This window comes from Carcharhinus amblyrhynchos, chromosome 4 (genome assembly GCF_965287045.1).
Source record: "Carcharhinus amblyrhynchos chromosome 4, sCarAmb.v2.hapA, whole genome shotgun sequence".
NCBI classification, from domain to species: Eukaryota; Metazoa; Chordata; class Chondrichthyes; order Carcharhiniformes; family Carcharhinidae; genus Carcharhinus; species Carcharhinus amblyrhynchos.
In genome coordinates, this window is record NC_137327.1 from 62,584,320 (window position 1) to 62,602,067 (window position 17,748).

General features: G+C 43.6%; 1 protein-coding gene across 1 annotated transcript in view; it reads left to right on the plus strand.

The window, feature by feature from the left end:
* The window catches only part of hydin (HYDIN axonemal central pair apparatus protein), a 1,114,396-nt gene that overhangs the window by 244,233 nt on the left and 852,415 nt on the right, over positions 1 to 17,748 (plus strand). Inside the window, exon 10 of the mRNA XM_080187991.1 lies at positions 15,947 to 16,046. Within this exon, the coding sequence (XP_080044117.1) occupies positions 15,947 to 16,046 (100 nt within the window). The remainder of the gene's footprint in view (positions 1 to 15,946; positions 16,047 to 17,748) is intronic.

Sequence of the window (17,748 nt, forward strand, 5' to 3'; positions counted from 1 at the left end):
AAGAAGTCTGACTAGAACCCAATAGTTTTTCATTTAGTGTGAGGATGAAGTATTTCACTCCAAATTTGATTCTAATAACACACTGGGAAGCTTTTATCGAAACAAAATTTATTCTAACAATACTGTTTAACTATCAATAAAAAATAGCTTAACATTTACTATTTGAACAATATCTAAACATGGCAAGTTCTTAACTGATAATTTATCTTTATCAGTTCCAATTCAAGTAATATTCTTATAGATTTAAACTCCTCTTCAAAATCAGTGAGCAACGCACAGGCGTATGTGCTGGTACTTGGGCTGCCAGTCCTCCATACCTCAAAGCATCTCTGGAGAGAGAGAGAGAGAGAGAGACCTATTTCTCCTAGCAGCCTCTAGAGAGAGAGAGACCTCAGATCCTGGCAATAACTGCCTGCTTTTTCCTGTAAGCTTAGCTCCTCCCCTTAAGCATATGAGTCTGTTAATCAACCTAATAAAAACCTGACTCTGAAACCCCAGGAGAAAAACTAAATAAACAGAAGTGCATTAACTCAGGTTAAAACGAACACACCGCAAGCTGAAATCAATCATTTGCCTATATTCTCAGCATGTGAGTGACCTGGTGCCCAGACAAATTGGCACTGTAAAACAGAGCTGAATTTTAAACATATCGTCGCAAGAAACATGATATAAATACATTTCTTAAAGTATCATCACATCAGGAAGCAATGGTGTATGAGAAACCAACAAAATACCAGGTTATGCTAGAAACTGAATGTGAGATAATGTGTGCTCCATAGTTTCCAGTTTTTTCAGCTGCTATTTTGCTTTCTCCATCATGTTTATTACTAGAAAAAAATTTGTAACATGATAGAAAATGTAGAAATTACAAAGATTGCCATTAACTTGCTATGCTTGTGTATACATCAACAAATTCTGTCTTTAAAATGCTTCTAATAGTGCTTTCCTTCCATGGGATGCTTCCTTGTCCATCTTTAAAATTGTTTGTGGAAATTCTCAAACCTATCATTGCCAGTTGTAGGCTTTTGATAAGAAAGCATTGGACCACAAGACTACCTGTACACGCATGTAGCAAGACATAATCGTTATAAGCCTCACTCCACCTACTGTCCTGTGTTGTAAAATTTCTGATATCTAAAATCTCTCTCTTCTATGATCAGAAGTCCCAGAACCTCTTTCCCAGTGGTGCTTGATGTCTGCTCCATAATTTCAGGAACCATGGTATCTTGTCTAGCATGAAGGAGGAACTTAGGAAATCCTTATTAGTCAGGAAATCATTTTGGGGAAATTGCTGGGATTAAAACCTGATAAGTCCCCAGGGCCTGATGCTCTGCATCCCAGAATACTTAAGGAAGTGGCCCGAGAAATACTGGGTACGTTGATCATTTTCCAGAATTCTATAGACTCTGGAAGAGTTCCAGTAAATTGGAGGGTTGTTAATGTAACCCCGCTTTTTAAAAAAGGAAGGAGAGAGAAATGAGGAATTATAGATTGGTTAGCCCATCAGTGGTGGGGAAAATGCTGAAGTCAGTTATTAAGAATGTAATAACTAAGCACTTGGAAAGCGGTGACAGGATCAGTCCAAGTCAGCATGGATTCACTAAAGGAAAATTGTGCTTGACACATCTTATGGAATTTTCTGAGGATGTGATCAAGAGAGTGAACAAGGGTGAACAAGTGGATGTTGTGTGTCTGGACTTCCAAAAAGCTTTGAGATTAGTGAGCAAAATTAAAGCTCATGATACTGTGGATAATGTATTAATATGGATAGAGAACTTGTTGGCAGATGGAAGCAGAGAGCGGGAATAAACAGATCCTTTCTAGAGTGGCAGGCAGTGACTAGTGGAGTGCAGCAGGGTTCAGTATTGGGACCCCAGCTATTCACAATATACATTAATAATTTGGATGAAGGAATTGAATGCAATATCTCCAATTTTGCAGACGACACTAAAGTGGGTGGCAGTGTGTACTGTGAGGAGGATGCTAAGAGGCTGAAAGGTGACTTGGACAGGCTGACTTAGTGGGAAAATACTTGGTAAATGCAATATAATGTGGATAAATGCAAGGTAATCCACTTTGGTGGCAAAAACGTGAAAGAAGATTATTACCTGAATGGTGGTAGTTTAGGAAAAACGGAAGTACAGTGTCAACTGGGTGTTATGATGGAACAGTTGCTGAAGGCTAGCAAGCAGATACAGCAGGCGGTGAGGAAAGCTAATGACATGCTGGTTTTCATAGCAAGAGGATTTGAGTATAGGAATAAAAGATGTCTTACTGCAGTTACACAAGGCCTTAATGAGGCCACACTTTGAGTATTGTGTGCGGTTTTGGTCTCCTAATCTGAGGAAGGACATTCTTGCTACTGGGGGAGTCCAGCAAAATTTTGCTAGACTAATTCCTGGAATGCTAGGACTGACATGAAGAGAGACTAGATTGACTGGGCTTGTACTCACTGGAATTTAGAAAAATGAGAGGGGATCTCATAGAAACATATAAAATCCTGATGGGCGTGGACACGCTAGATGCGGGAAGAATGTTCCCGATGTTGGGGAAGTGGAGAACTAGGGGTCACGATGGCACAGTGGTTAGCACTGCTGCCTCACAGTACCAGGCACCTGGGTTTGATTCCTGGCTTGGGTCACTGTTTGTGTGGAGTTTGCACGTTCTCCCTGTGTCTGCATGGGTTTCCTCCGAGTGCTTTGGTTTCCTCCTACAGTCCAAAGATGCGTGGATTAGGTATATTGGCCATGCTAAATTCTCCCTCAGTGTACCCGAACAGGCGCTGGAGCGTGGCGACTCGGGGTTTTTCCACAGTAACTTTGTTGCAGTTAATATAAGCCTACTTGTGACTAATAAATAAAAACTTTGAACTTTTAACAGTCTGAAAATAAGGGGTAAGCTATTCAGGACTGAGCTTCTTCACTCAGAGTTGTGAACCTGTGGAATTCTCAACGACAGAAAGCTACTGTGGCCAATTCTTGAGATATGTTCAAGGGGGAGAGCCGGACATGGCCCTTGTGCCTAAGGGATAAAGGTGTATGGAGAGAAAGTGGGAGTGGCATACTGAAATTGCATGATCAGTCATGATCATATTGAATGGTGGTACAGGCTCGAACAGCTGAATGGCCTACTGCTGCACCTATTTTCTGTTTGTTGTTAAAAACCTGGAATTCATCACAATTCTGTCAGACGTAAGTCCATCTTCCCAGTATTGTGAGATGGAATGACCACCTTCAATATCAATGACTCTTAGCCCTGGTATATGATACTTGCCTGTACAGTACAAGTCTGTTCTTATAAAGTCTTAGTTTCTCATTATGGGAGAGCTGCTATTTTATACAAACATCATTTGAACAGAAAAATATGCCTAAATACTATATTACAAGTGGAAAACAGGATTTTATTTTAAGAGTGATAAAGTACCTTGAACCTCAAGCTTTGGGCTGACTTTTCACTCTCGATTCAAGAACATAGAGTAAGGAAAACTCCTGACTCAAGAGTGGGAGAAAGTGCTCCAAATCTCTGGATTTTCATTTTGAGGATGGGCACTAACAGGAGTTGGACCGATGCCTCGGGAACAGTGCAAAGACAGCCACTAGGGCTATCAGGTGCTGGGGCAGTCGATTTAAAAGGATGGGCCTTTGTCCCAGTTACAATAAAAACAACAAAACAAAATGGCTATCTCACTCTTATCCCTCGCATCCCACATATTCTCCATTCATACATGGCAACTCATGCCCCATTCACTGCCATGGACCCATTTTCACTCACTCATCTCCATTACTATATAGAGCCCCACTGCCAACTTAGTGCAAACACACACCAATCCATCATCCTTTATGCTTATATGCTCCACACCAATTAACCCATTATCCGCCATGGGCAGACCTCAAGAGCCATGGTGAAATTAAATAAAATTAACATCAAAGTGTCTATTGCAGACATCACTGTATTAAAATAATACAAATTTATATCAGTTAAATCTTTACAGATTTAGTCCCCTATATGAATAAACATTTTCTTCAAGTATTTAATCCATTATGAAAAACATACATAGAACATAGAACACTACAGCACAAACAGGCCCTTCGGCCCACAAGTTGCGCCGATCACATCTATACCTACCAAGCCATAGAACTATCTATAACTCCCAATGCCATTAGATCCCATATACTCATCCAGAAGTCTTTTAAAAGACCCCAGCGAGTTCGCCTCCACTACCACCGACGGCAGCCGATTCTACTCACTCACCACCCTCTGAGTGAAAAAATTACCCCTGACACCTCCTCTGTACCTGCTTCCCAGCACCTTAAGTCTGTGTCCTCTCGTAGCGACCATTTCAGCCCTGGGAAATAGCCTCCGAGAATCCACCCTATCTATTCCTCTCAACATTTTATAAATCTCTATCAGGTCGCCTCTCAACCTTCGTCTCTCCAGGGAGAAGAGACCTAGCTCTGTCAACCTATCTTCATAAGGCATGCCTCCCAATCCAGGCAACATTCTTGTAAATCTCCTCTGCACCCTATCAATAGCTTCCACATCTTTCCTGTAGTGAGGCGACCAGAACTGCGCACAGTCCTCCAAGTGGGGTCTGACAAGGGTCCTATAAAGTTGCAGCATTACTTCCCGACTCCTAAACTCAATCCCTCGATTAATACATTTGTACAATAGCTCCACTTCAAAGACAGCCAAGCTCCGCTTGGACCTTTCAATCAAACTCTGAACTTACAGATAGTGATAGTGATAGGTTGTGAAAGCAGTCAAGCAGCACTTTGTGAAATAGCAAACACGTTTTTTTTCAGTTGTAGGTTGCAGGTTTTTTCCCTAAAAACTTAAAGGATTTAGGGATTTAAATGACTTGACAACATGACAGTTCCATAGGCCTTATCCACTGTTTACATACATTCATGTCTATTAACAATATACTTGACCTCTCCCAAAGGACACATTATAGGTGAATCCTTATCAAAAATGGTAGCGTGGGGTTCAGGCACAAAATATAAAATGATTCCCACAGACAACACTGGCTTGTTTTTGGGCCTCATCAGGAATAATTTTTATGCCCAGTAGAATGATGCTACTCATGTGGCATGTACCCTCTCATTTGCCTGCCCCACAACAACATAATTGCTGCAAGCACTGGGAAGCACCATATAAATGTCGTGGCCAGCTGACGCCATGCCCTGGCTCCGAACCCTGAAGCATTTTGAGGAACTAGCCCTTGACCTTGCCAGGAAGGATGAAGAGCATGCCTGTGCTGTTGGTGAATTGGGGCAGCAGAGAAATGTGAGAATGTCCCTTGCATATGTTGTCATCTCTCAAGTCTCAAGTGAATAATCAACATTCCTCCATATCTGCTGTAATACACTGATACCATGAGTCTTCTCTTGTATGCTGACCAGCAGAGCAGGTGGGACCATCCTTGTGCCCCCTCGACCCACCAGATTCCTGCAGCTCAGAGGGGATATCTCCAACTCTGTCACTGAACAGGTGTCACAGCTGTCACCTGCACCTGGCACAAGTGCAGATACTCACACCCTGGTGGGATCACTAAGCCACTTACTGGTGAGCACCTCACAGCTAAAGATTCACAGCCAGTGGATGCAGGGACGTCCTAGGGATCCAGAGCACTCAGAGAGATGATGGAGCCCAGGACCGTGTTGAATCTCTTGCTGATGACATGGCCATGGGCTCAGTTGTCCCACAGCTACTGGAGCTGCAAAGGTAATGTCACAATTATCAGGAAGGTTGACAGCATCCCTCCTTGGAATGCGAATCCCATTGACTTCTAACTGAGGATGTGGCGCCATCATTGCGGCACAAATGAGCCAACACTACAAGGGTGGCATCTGCAGTGGAGTCCTTGGTATAGGATATGCACTCCATGATGCAGGATTCAACTGCATGGTACAGGCACTGGTGGGAATCCATAATTGTCAGCAGCAGAGGATGGTGGTGCTTCTGGATCTCACTCCAACCTATGGAGGAGCACAGGGGCTCCTAGGAAGATGAAGGGAAGAGGAACGGCAAGAATACAATTCAGGGCTCTTTGGCCAGGGGATACTGGGTATCTTCAGTCCATCTGACCCCCCCCCCCCCCGTTCCTGCAAGCGACACACCTTCAACTCCTGACACTGAGGAGGGAAGCAATCAAACATCTGTGCTGCCTGAAAGCAAACTTGGAACCTCCATGTCCTCCATGAAGAGATGACTGCCAAGGCCATCTCAGGCACAAGGATGTGGAAGTCAGCAGGCCACCTGAACCTCAGCTGTGGATCCTGAGGATACACTTAGACATAGTGTGAGGGTCAGGAAGATTAAGAAACGGTAGACACTTAATGGGCACGAGTGAATATAGGCATTAGTATAGATAGGTCTCCATTCTGTTTTGAATGTTTTGCATTAAATTTCGCTTAATCCACAGAGCCTCCACACCATGCCCACCCGACACCCCTGTGGATTGTGAGAATCCCTCCCATCACTTTGATAGGTTTGTACTATAGGCCCCCAAGTAGTTGACGGGAAATTGAAGAGCAAATATGTAAGGAGATTACAGATAGCTTCAAGAAAAGTAGGGTGGTAATGGTAGGGGATTTTAACTTTTCCAACATTGACTGGGACAGCCATAGTAGCAGAGGGTTGGATGGAGAGAAATTTGATGAGTATATTCAAGAGGAACTTCTCATTCAGTATGTGGATGGCTCGACCATAGAGGGGGGCAAAACTTGACCTTCTCTTGGGAAATAAGGAAGAGCAGGTGACAGAAATGTTAGTGAGGGATCACTTTGGACCCAATGATCATAATTCCATTAGTTTTAAGATAGCTATGGAGAATGATAGGTTTGGCCCAAAAGTTAAAATTTTAAATTGGGGCAAGGCCAGTTTTGATGATATCAGGCAGGAATGTTCAACATTAATTGGGGATGTCTGTGGGAGGGCAAAGGGACATCTGCTAAATGTAAGGCTTTCAAAAGTGTGAGAACCAGGGTTCAGGGCAGTAAACACATTCGTCTTACAGTGAAGGGCAAGATTGGCAGAAGTAGAGAACCCTGGATGACTCGGATATTGAGGCTCTGGTTAAGAAGAAGAAGGAGACACATGGCATGCATAGACAGCTAGGATCAAGTGAATCCCGTGAAGAGTTAAGGGGGTGTAGAAGTTAAGTTAAAAGAGAAATCAGGAGGGCAAAAAGGGGACAGAAGATTGTTTTGGCAGATAAGGCAAAGAAGAATCCAAAGAGCTTTTACAAATACATAAAGAGAAAAAGTGTAACAAGAAAGGAAGTAGGGCCTTTTAAGGATCTACAAGGTCATCTATGTGCGGATCCACAGAAGATGGGTGAGATCCTAAATGAATATTCCTCATCAATATTTACTATTGAGAAAAGCAATAGTTAGGGAACTTGGGGAAATAAATAGTGACGTCGTGTGGAATGTACATAGAAGGAAGTTTTGGAAGTCATAAAGCACGTCAAGGTAGATGTATCCCCAGGACCTGATGAAGTGTATCCCAGGACATTGTGGCAGGCTAGGGAGGAAATTGCAGGTCTCCTAGCAGAGATATTTGAATCATCAATAGTCACAGAAGAGATGCCTGAAGATTGGAGGCAAATGTTGTGCCTTTGTTTAAAAAGCACTGCAGAAAAAAGCCTGGGAACTGCAGGCCAGTGAGCCTCACATCTGTGGTGGGTAAGTTGTTGAAAGATATTTTGAGAGACAGGATCTGTAGGCATTTAGAGAGGCAAGGACTGTTTAGGGGCAGTGAGAATGGTTTTGTGAGAGGAAAATTATGTCTCACAAATGCAATTGAATTTTTTGAAGGGGTAACCAAGAATATAGATGAGGGCAGTGCAGTTGATGTTGTCTACATGGACTTTAGCAAAGCCTTTGACAAGGTCTGGCATGGTAGGTTGTTGCATAAGGCTAAGTCTCATGGGATCCAGGGTGAGGTAGCTAAATGGATATAAAATTGGTTTGATGGCAGAAGCCATGGGGTGGTTGTAGAGGGTTGTTTTTCAAATTGGAGGCCTGTGACCAGCAGTGTGCCTCAGGGATCAATGCTGCGTCCACTGTTATTTGTCATTTATATTAATGATTTGGATGAGAATATGGAAGGCATGGTTAGTAAGTTTTCAGGTGACATCAAGATTGGTGGCATAGTGGACAGTGAAGAAAGTTATCTTGGATTGCAATGGGATCTTGATCAATTAGGTCAGTGGACTGATGAATGGAGTTTAGTTTAGATCAATGTGAGGTGATGCATTTTGGTAGATTGAACCAGGGCAGGACTTATTCAGTCGATGGTAGGGCACTAGGAAGAGTCACAGAACAAAGACATCTAGGGGTACATGTTCATAGCTCCTTGAAAGTGGAGTTGCAGGTGAACAGAGTGGTGAAGAAGGCATTCAACATGCTTTGTTTCATTGGTCAGAACATTGAATACAGGAGATGGAACATCTTGTTGAAGTTGTACAAGACATTGGTAAGGCCACATTTGGAATACTGTGGACCGTTCTGGTCACCCTATTGTAGAAAGGATATTATTAAACCAGAAAGAGTGCAGAAAAGATTTGCTGGGATGCTACTGGGACGTGTTGGTTTGAGTTTTACGGAGAGGCTGGATAGGCTGGGACTTTTTTCTCTGGACTGTAAAAGGTTGAGGGGTGACCTTATAGAGCTCTATAACATAATGAGGGGCATAGATCAGCTAGACAATCAATATCTTTTCCCAAAGATAGGGGGGTCTAAAACTAGAGGGCATAGGTTTAAGGTGAGAGGGGAGAAATACAAAAGTGTCCAGAGGGGCAGTTTTAACCCCCTCCCCCCACCAGAGTCCATTCTCCAACCCCAATGCATGGAAGGATGCACCCTCTTGCCCATCTCCATCAAAGCTGACCCCTCTCACGTCTAACAGTGTTCTTTAGTGAACACAATGCTAAGGGCTGTCGAGGTACTGTCATGCCCTCCACCTCAACTGTAAGATGGATGTGAACATTAGGACTCCAGATGTGGTTGGGGTCTGTAGTAGCTAACACTGCACGTCCCATTTGATGGCAGGACACATTAAGCTCTCTGTCAGGCAGGAGTCAAACAAATTGCTGAGGCTGAGAGGAGCATAGCTCTTTTCTCAATGCGTCATCATTATTCTCCCGCAGCCACCAGCCAATGGTCCTGCCCATGACGACTGACAACAGCATGGGACCACACTGCTGGTACCACATAACTGGTTTTATGTCAGTCCCCATGGTGGGAGATTTCTTTGTTCCCGAATCCTGCTAGTCCCTCAAGTGAAACATAGTGAGGCCATCTCTAACATGTGAACCATTGGCTAGGCTTCTTCCACCTCCTTCTCTACGTGGTCACCCTCACCACTATCCCCCTCACCTGAGGCAATGTGGTGCTCCTCCATCTCCTCCAGGTCCAGGTTGTATCCTCTCTGCAGCGTCAAGTTGTGGAGAGCACAGTGATGCCGGAGAGCATCTGGGGATATATTGTAGGGCTATCCCCCACCTGTCTGGGCACCTGAACCGCATCTTCAGCAGGCCTGCTCGACCAGCATGTGGGTTGAAATGAGAATTTCATTGCAACGAGTCTTCACTAGTGTTTGTGGCCTCACTGGCATCATCAGTCACCTCATAAGTGTGTACCCTTTGTCCATGAGCAATCATTCTTCCAGCCACTGATCTCTCTCAAAGACAGCTGGGATCTGAGAGCGGCCCAAGTTGTAGCTGTCATGGATGCTCCCTGGGAAATGGGCACACATGAAGTGTACTGTGTGGGCACCGATGAGCTGCGCATTAAGGGATGTATTCCCTGCAGTTCATGAATGGCGCTGTGTAGCACTTTAGGGCATGCAGGGCTATGTGGGTCTGGGCTCAACCTGCTAAGGTGGCAAAGCCCATGTTCCTGGCATCTTGACTCACCTGGTCCCAGCCCAAGTTGATATGCATATGAACTCTTGCATAAAGAGCATCTAACCTCCTGGATGTATTGTGTATGGCCGACTGGGAGATGCCAACATTGGTTGTCTGTGCTGCACTGGAATGAGACACTTGCATAGAGATTCAGAGCAGCTGTGGAGTTTAAAGGCCACAGGCAGTAGGCATCCTCCTCTTCCATGTGATGCCAGCTCTAGCAGGGTGTGGCAGAGGTGGTCCACCACCCCCTAGGACAGATGCAGCCTTCTACACTACTGCATGCCTGACATCCACAGGTACATGATCAATGTCGGAAAACCCTCAGCTAGTACCTACTGCTCCTGGAACAACAACAGGCCCAGCCTCTCCATCCTCTGCAGGGCATTGGCCGTGGCCCGTTGGTGTCTCTGCCATTAAGTAGGATAACCAAATTGACAGACTCCATGATCTTTCAGACCATGCACTGTAAAGAGGAGAAAACCACTGTGAGCAATAAGGGTTGATGAGAGACTCCCAACCCTCCTCTCAATTCCTTTGGGACTACCACCCAATGGCAGCATATTGAGGTGCCTCCAAGTCATCCCTCACACCCTCCACTCAGACACTATAGTCACATCTCCATATTGGTCCCTGTCAACTCCAGCAGGATGCTGTGCATGGACTCACCAGGGTCTCAATGGCACCAAATGGTCACATTCACCCAGCCCCCAAAGAAACCTACCGTCATGTAAGAGGACAGTCGAGTGAATAGCTGCAAGTGACTAGTGTTTTGAATCCAGACAGGGGGCCACGCAGATGCATGGCATCATGACCTTGATTGGGCTGCATGATGATTGACATCACCATCATGCCTTGCATAGAGGGGCACATCAGTGTTACTTGTGTGATGTTCAGCTCCATGTCTGGGACATTGGCTTGCAAAGGGTTAACAGTTAGCCTCTACTAAATGGCAGTGCTTTTTGGCTGCACGACATTAATTAGCATAATCAGTGGTGAGGGGGAGGCTGGGGTAGATATTCAGCCAAATGTCATTTTCTGGTGGTAGGTGAGGCATAGCTGAATTGTGCAAACCCAGCAATTAGCATATCCAGTGCATTCCTAGAGGACACCCTGTTTCTCCCAGGGCATCCCAGAGATGTAGAGCTGAGCAGTTTCCATGACCCATTGAGATCTACCGTTGCACACAAGTACTCCTGACAATTGGTTTGGGACTTCTGGGCAGCATTGCTGTCTGAGTGTGGGTTCCAATGACACTGCAGTCATCCTTCCTGAGGATGAGGCCCTTCAGGCCACATGAATGGAGACGCAGTTCATTTCTGATTCCCCTAGTGCGCCCTGACAGCCTGCCGTCTCATGGGATCCCACCAGGCATCTCACATTCGTCCCTACTGCTGATTCGCTTAATTTCAAGTCCTTCCTTCTGCTGGCCAGCTCCCACTAAGGAAGGACACTCCCTCAGCTATGATATGGACAGGAGGACAGGAAGGAGGACATGAAACGTGCTGCCAGCATACGACTCTTCACAACCCTTTAAAGCAAGGATGGCCTGACATTAAGGAGAGGAAAGGCCTGCAAGTGACCCCTATGGACCCCTTCCTCTGATATGGCGATTATATGACCATTAGCCCCACTTATCTGTGTCCTTTGCGTTTTCTCTGGTGCCTGCCTGCTGCTTAGCGAACACCCTGGAGGATGCTGGCTGCCTGAGTGTTTGTCTCTGAAACCCCCCCTTTGAAGGTGAATGTTCATGCTTATGTAGAGTTGTTATAAATGGCATCAGCATGATATCACACCTGTGCCTGCTGACTATCCAGTGAGAGAGGAGGGAAGTCCTGGAGTGGGTGCTAATGTATTAAAACAAGCTTTATGTTGCCCCGAGATGTGTTTCCAGCCACTCCACTGATGAGGGAGGGGTAAGATTGGAACTTGGAAACTCACCGGTGCAAATTGCGCTTTCCAGATTTTGAGCATGTGCTAGCATTCCCACAGACAGAGACTGTGGGCTCAAAATTGCCTCCCTGTTTGCAGAAGGGTACCGTACCTCACCAAATAACTCATGCAGCTTTTCCTCAAATGTCTTAAGTGCACAGGCTTTGTTTTGGCAATCCCAGTAAACTTGATGTGGCAGGGGGATGGGACCCGATGCAGGAAGTCAGAGGGAAGTGAAATGGGGACAGAAACTAAAGACAGTAAGGGGAAAAGCGGAAGGCAAAGAAACCAAAGACAAAAATCAGAAAGGGCCACAGTACAGAGACTGTGGAGAACTCAGTGAATGGATCCAGTAAGGCTAAGAAAAATAAAACAGGGAAAGTTACAAAACATGACAGGATAGATGGTCTGAGGAGTGTTTGCTTTTATACAAGGAGTATGATAGGTAAGGTGGATGAACTTAAATGATGAACTTATGATGCTGTGGCAATTACAGAGACTTTGATGAAAGAAAGGCAGGACTGACAGCTAAACATTCCAGGATTTAGATGCTTCAGGTGAGATAGAGAGGGTGATAAAAGAGATGGGTTTGTTGTTTTACTGAATATGGAGAATGTCATAGCTGTACAGAGGGAGGACATCTTGGTGGGGTCATACAGTGAGGCCATATGGATAGAACTGAGGAGCAGGATTGGTGCAATCACATTGTTGGGGTTGTACTACAGACTTCCCAATAGCCAATGTGAAATGGATGAACTGATATGTTGGCAGATTATGGGCAGATGTAAAGACAACTGGGTTGTTGTGATAAGCGATTTTAACTTCCCCAACATGGACTGGGATTCCTTTAGTGCTAGGGGCTTGAGTGAGGCAGAGTTTGTTAATAGAAGCATAGAAACCCTACAATGCAGAAAGAGGCCACTTGGCCCATTGAATCTGCACCGACCACAATCCCACCCAGGCCCTACCCCCATATTCCTACATGTTTTACCCACTAACCCCTCTAACCTATGCATCTCAGGACTCTAAGGGCAATTTTAGCATGGCCAATCAACCTAATCCGCACATCTTTGGACTGTGGGAGGAAACTGGAGCACCCAGAGGAAACGCACGCTGACATGAGGAGAATGTGCAAACTCCACACAGACAGTGACCGAAGCCGGGAATCAAATCCAGGTCCCTGGAGCTGTGAAGTAGCACTGCTAACCACTATGCTACCATGCCTCCCCAATTTCCCCCCCAGTGTCTCCAAGAGTGCTTCTTGAGGCAATATGTAGATAGTCCAACTTGGGAAGGTGCTATCTTAGATCTGGTTCTGGGATACAAATCCAGACAGGTGATTGATATGTCAGCGGGGGACCATTTTTGGAACAATGATCACAATTCTGTAAGTTTCAAGATACTTGTAGAAAAGGGTAGAAGTAGTCCCAAAGCAAAAGTACTAAACTGGGAGAATACTATGACAGTATTAGGCAGGGGCTAGGGAATGTAGACCGGGGAGTGGCTGTTTGAGAGTAAATCCATATCAGATATGTGGGAGTCTTTTAAAAGTCAATTGTAAACAATTCAGAACAAGTATGTCCCTGTAAAATTGAAGGATAAAGATGGCAAGATTCAGGAACCCTAGACGAGAGATTGTGACCTTAGTGGAAAAAAAGGAGGCATTGATAAATTTCAGGAAATTAAGGAAATAAGGCTGTTAAGAAATACAAAGATTGCAAGAAAGAACAAGCTTAATCAGGGACTTAGGAAGGCAAAAAGGGGCCATGAAATGTCCTTGACAGGCAGGAATAAGGAGAATCCTGAGGCTTTTTATGCATGTGTAAGGAGGAAGAGGGAATCTAAGGAAAGTGTAGGTCTATTCAAGGACGGTGGAGGGAATTTGTGTGTGGAGCCAGATGAGGTGGGTGAGGTCCTAAATGAGTACTTTGCATCAGTATTCATAAAGTAAAAGGATGCAGTGGATGGTGAGTGTAGAGCGGAGAATGTTGACTTTCAAAAACATGATGAGACACAAAGGGAGGTTTTGAAAAACATTAAGGGGTCAAGTCCCCAGGGCCAGATAAGGTCTATTCCAGAATAACGAGAGAGGTGAGGGAAGAAATTGCTGAGGTCTTGGCCAGAATCTTTGTGTCCTCTTTAGCCACGGATGATATACCACAGGACTGGAGAGTAGCTAACACTGTTCCTCTGTTTAAGAAGGGCAGAAGAGACAATTTGGGGAGTTACAGGTCTGTGAGCTTTATATCAGGAGTGGGGAAATTATTGGAGAAGATTCTTAGGGACAGGATGTATTCACATCTGGAAGAGAATAGGCTTATTGACAATAGCATTATTTTGTGAAGGGGAGGTTGTGTCTCACAAGCCTGATTGAGTTATTTGAGTTAATGACAAGGAAAATTGACTAGGGCGAGACAGTGGATGTTGTATACATGGACATCAGTAAAGCCTTTGATAAGATTTCTCATGGCAGGCTGATACAGAAGGTGAAATCATATGGGACCTGATGTATGCTGGTAAAATGGATACAAAACTGGTCTGGGCATAGAAATCAGAGAGTAGCAGTGGAAGGGTACTTTTCTAACTGGACGTCTGCGACAAGCAGTGTTCCATAAGGATCAGTGCTGGGGCCTCTGTGGTTTGCAATACATATATAAATGATTTGGAGGAAAATGTAGGTGATTTGACTAGTAAATTTGCAGTTGATACAAAAATTGGGCGAGTAGCGGATAGTAAAAAGGATGGTCAGAGGATACAGCAGGTTGGAAGTGAGAGGAGGAAAATTTTGAAGGTAAGGAGCAAGTTTTTCACACAGAGGATGGTGAATGTGCTGCCGGAGGAGCTGGTGGAAGCAGATTCTAAAACAACGTTCAAGGGGCATCTAGATAGATGTATGAATCGGCAGGGAAAAGAAGGATATGGACCACGTAGAGTCAAGAAAATATTAGATTAGAGAGGTGTCAGTGTTGGTGCAGACTTAGTGGACCGAAGGGCCTGTTCCTGTGCTTGTACTGTTCTTTGTTTTCATTTGATTTGATTTATTATTGTCACACGTATTAACATGCAGTGAAAAGTATTGTTTCTTGCACAATCTATTTTTTGATCTATTTGAAAGACTGCTGAAGCATGATCTATTCTTTGATATATTTTGAAGATGGCTGAAGTTTTCTATCTGCAGCTGCCTTCATGATTCATGAATATGTAAAGTACAATCTGTCTCCACCCCAATTCCGGGTTAAATTATGGGTGCTGGATTCAGTGGTATGTCTTCCATGATTGGGGCTCTGATACCATTTTGGCCAATGCCTGGATCCTTCCAGTTTTGTGTAAGTTCAGCCTTATTAATTATAGATCTCTGAAAAATTTCTTATTTCTTTCTACATATAGCCAGTGGACTTAAAATGTCAAGTGAAGTTAGCAGCTAAATATTACAACTGAACACTTGAGAAACAATGGAACATCCATTGCTATTGAATCATGACATAATTTATCAATGAGTATTTGGGAATTTAATAATTTTGCTGCTCTAAGATGTTGTGAAAGTTATAACAAATAACAGAGTAAAGAAAATTGATTTTTCCCCATGTTTTCTGACTTGCAGCAATATCTGGTGTGGGAGTAGAAATGTCACATTGATTTATGTAATATATCAAAAAATTAGTATTGTATTGATGTGGATTTGTCTTCACAGATGAAGGATATTTTCTGACTTTATTTACACTGTGGAGATCAAATGCAATTTGTTTGACTGGGCCTCAAGTTTGACATGCAGCATAAACAATAAAAGTTAAATTACACCAATGTTTAACATGAGGAAACATTCTCAGCTCCTAACAGTTCAGTTCAAATTAAATTACATTAAATCATCCTTGGGTAAATATGCTGAGTTGAGACTTCACTGGCCTTTATCCCTTTCTGTCACCACAGTATGATTTGTGCTGAATTCAGACTCTATTGTTCTATCTCATGGTGTTGCCTGGTAAGAGAATACGGTAGACACGAGATCAGTAAACACTCATGTTATCTATGATATTGAAGATTACTGTTATATTTAACTGGTTTTGTTATTTTTAACTGATTATGTTTTTGGTTGTGCTTTAGGAAGGAGAGATTTGGCCCAATTCCACAGCTGAAATAAATGTAATCTGCAGACCTAAAGAAGCAAAGATCTATGACCAAACAGTTTACTGCGACATTGCAGGTACAGAGTATCAGCTATTAGTTACTCTTGATTTCAATCGTTAATGCTTCATACCCCAACCCACTTGCTGCTACTTGTCCATTTATCTATTTCTCCAGCCTCCTGTTTGAGTTCTATCTGGTCAGGCCAGTGGCTTCCCTCTGTTTTACTCTTGCCGTTTTTCGCCATATCAATTATGATTCAGATCATGCCTCTTCTAATGTTGCATTCCAAACTGCATCATTCCCTTGTCTCAGTGCTGAGCATATCTGTCTCCCTCTGCAAAGTAATTTATTTGGTTTCCTCCATATTCCCTACTATTGCTGTTACCCCAACCATTACCTCATATTATGTGTCCACTGTGCATTCCCTGAACATTTATGGTGACATGATTCTCATTGCTAGGTTTCATCTCGTCTTGTTCCCCTTATTGTTCCAACATATTTCCTTTTCTATGACCATCTAGAAGGACAAGGGCAACAGACACATGGGAACACCACTATCTGAAGGTTCCCCTTCAAGTCATTCACTTTTCTGACCTGGAAATACATCATCATTCCTTCACTGTCACTGGCTCAAAATCCTGGAACTCCCATCCGGAATAGCACTGTGGGTATACCTACACCAAGTGGACTGCAGCAGTTCAAGAATCACCATCACCTTCTCAAGGGCAACTGGGGATAGTCCATATTGCCCACAACACATAAATAATTTCAAGAACAAATAAAGGTAATCGTGGTGATGGCTAGGATGTGGAGTTTAAAGCTCAGCACAAAATCAAACAGAAAACTGGCACTCCACAACATTAACCTTATCTTGAGTAGGCAGCTTGGGAGGTGGATTGCATCAGATCTAAAAGCAGAAGAGGAGGATGACTTCAGTCCTGCCAATGAAGAGTTAAAGCAGTTCTCACTCTGATGGCAACTAAACATCAGCTAAGCACAAAAATGGTTAAAGAATCAAAAGTATGTCAAAAAGAAACATTGATATCAACAGCATGTGTGTGAAAGTTCAGTAGGTGCCTATGGATGATATTTCCAAGGGACAGCATGTAGATAAAGAAGGGAAAGCAGACAAGGATAGAGCTCTGGGGCGCATTCTTAGGTGAGAAGGGACCATGACAGAAAATGTGCTGGGAAATGTAGGAATGAAGTTAACACAGTATTACAGGACAGAATTACAAGACAGAATTACAAGTAGTAAGAGATGATATGTGTTCTGTGGAGAAAAGTGTCGAATCCATTGGGTGGAAATTAGAAATAGTAAGGAGAAAATGGCACTGATGGGTGTCGTCTATAGGCTGCCAAATAATGACATCATGGTGGGAGAGCAATAAATGAGGAAATAACTGATGCATGTAAAAATGTTATGGCAATTATCATGGAGGACTTTAATCTACATGTCGATCGGTCAAATCAGATCAGCCAAGGCAGCCTTGAAGAGGAGTTCATAGAATCTATCGGCAATAGTTTCCTCAACAGCGTGTAATGAAACCAATGAGGTAACAAGCTATCCAAAATCTGATCCTGTGTAAAGAGACAGGAATCATTAATGATCTCAGTTAGGGATCTTCTCGGAAGGAGCGATCATAGTATGATTGAATTTAAAATACAGATGGAGCATGAGAAGGTAAAATCCAATACCAGTGTCTGATGCTTAAACAAAGGAGACTCTAATGAGATGAGGGAAGAGTTGGCTAAGGTTGACTGGGAGCAAAAACTTT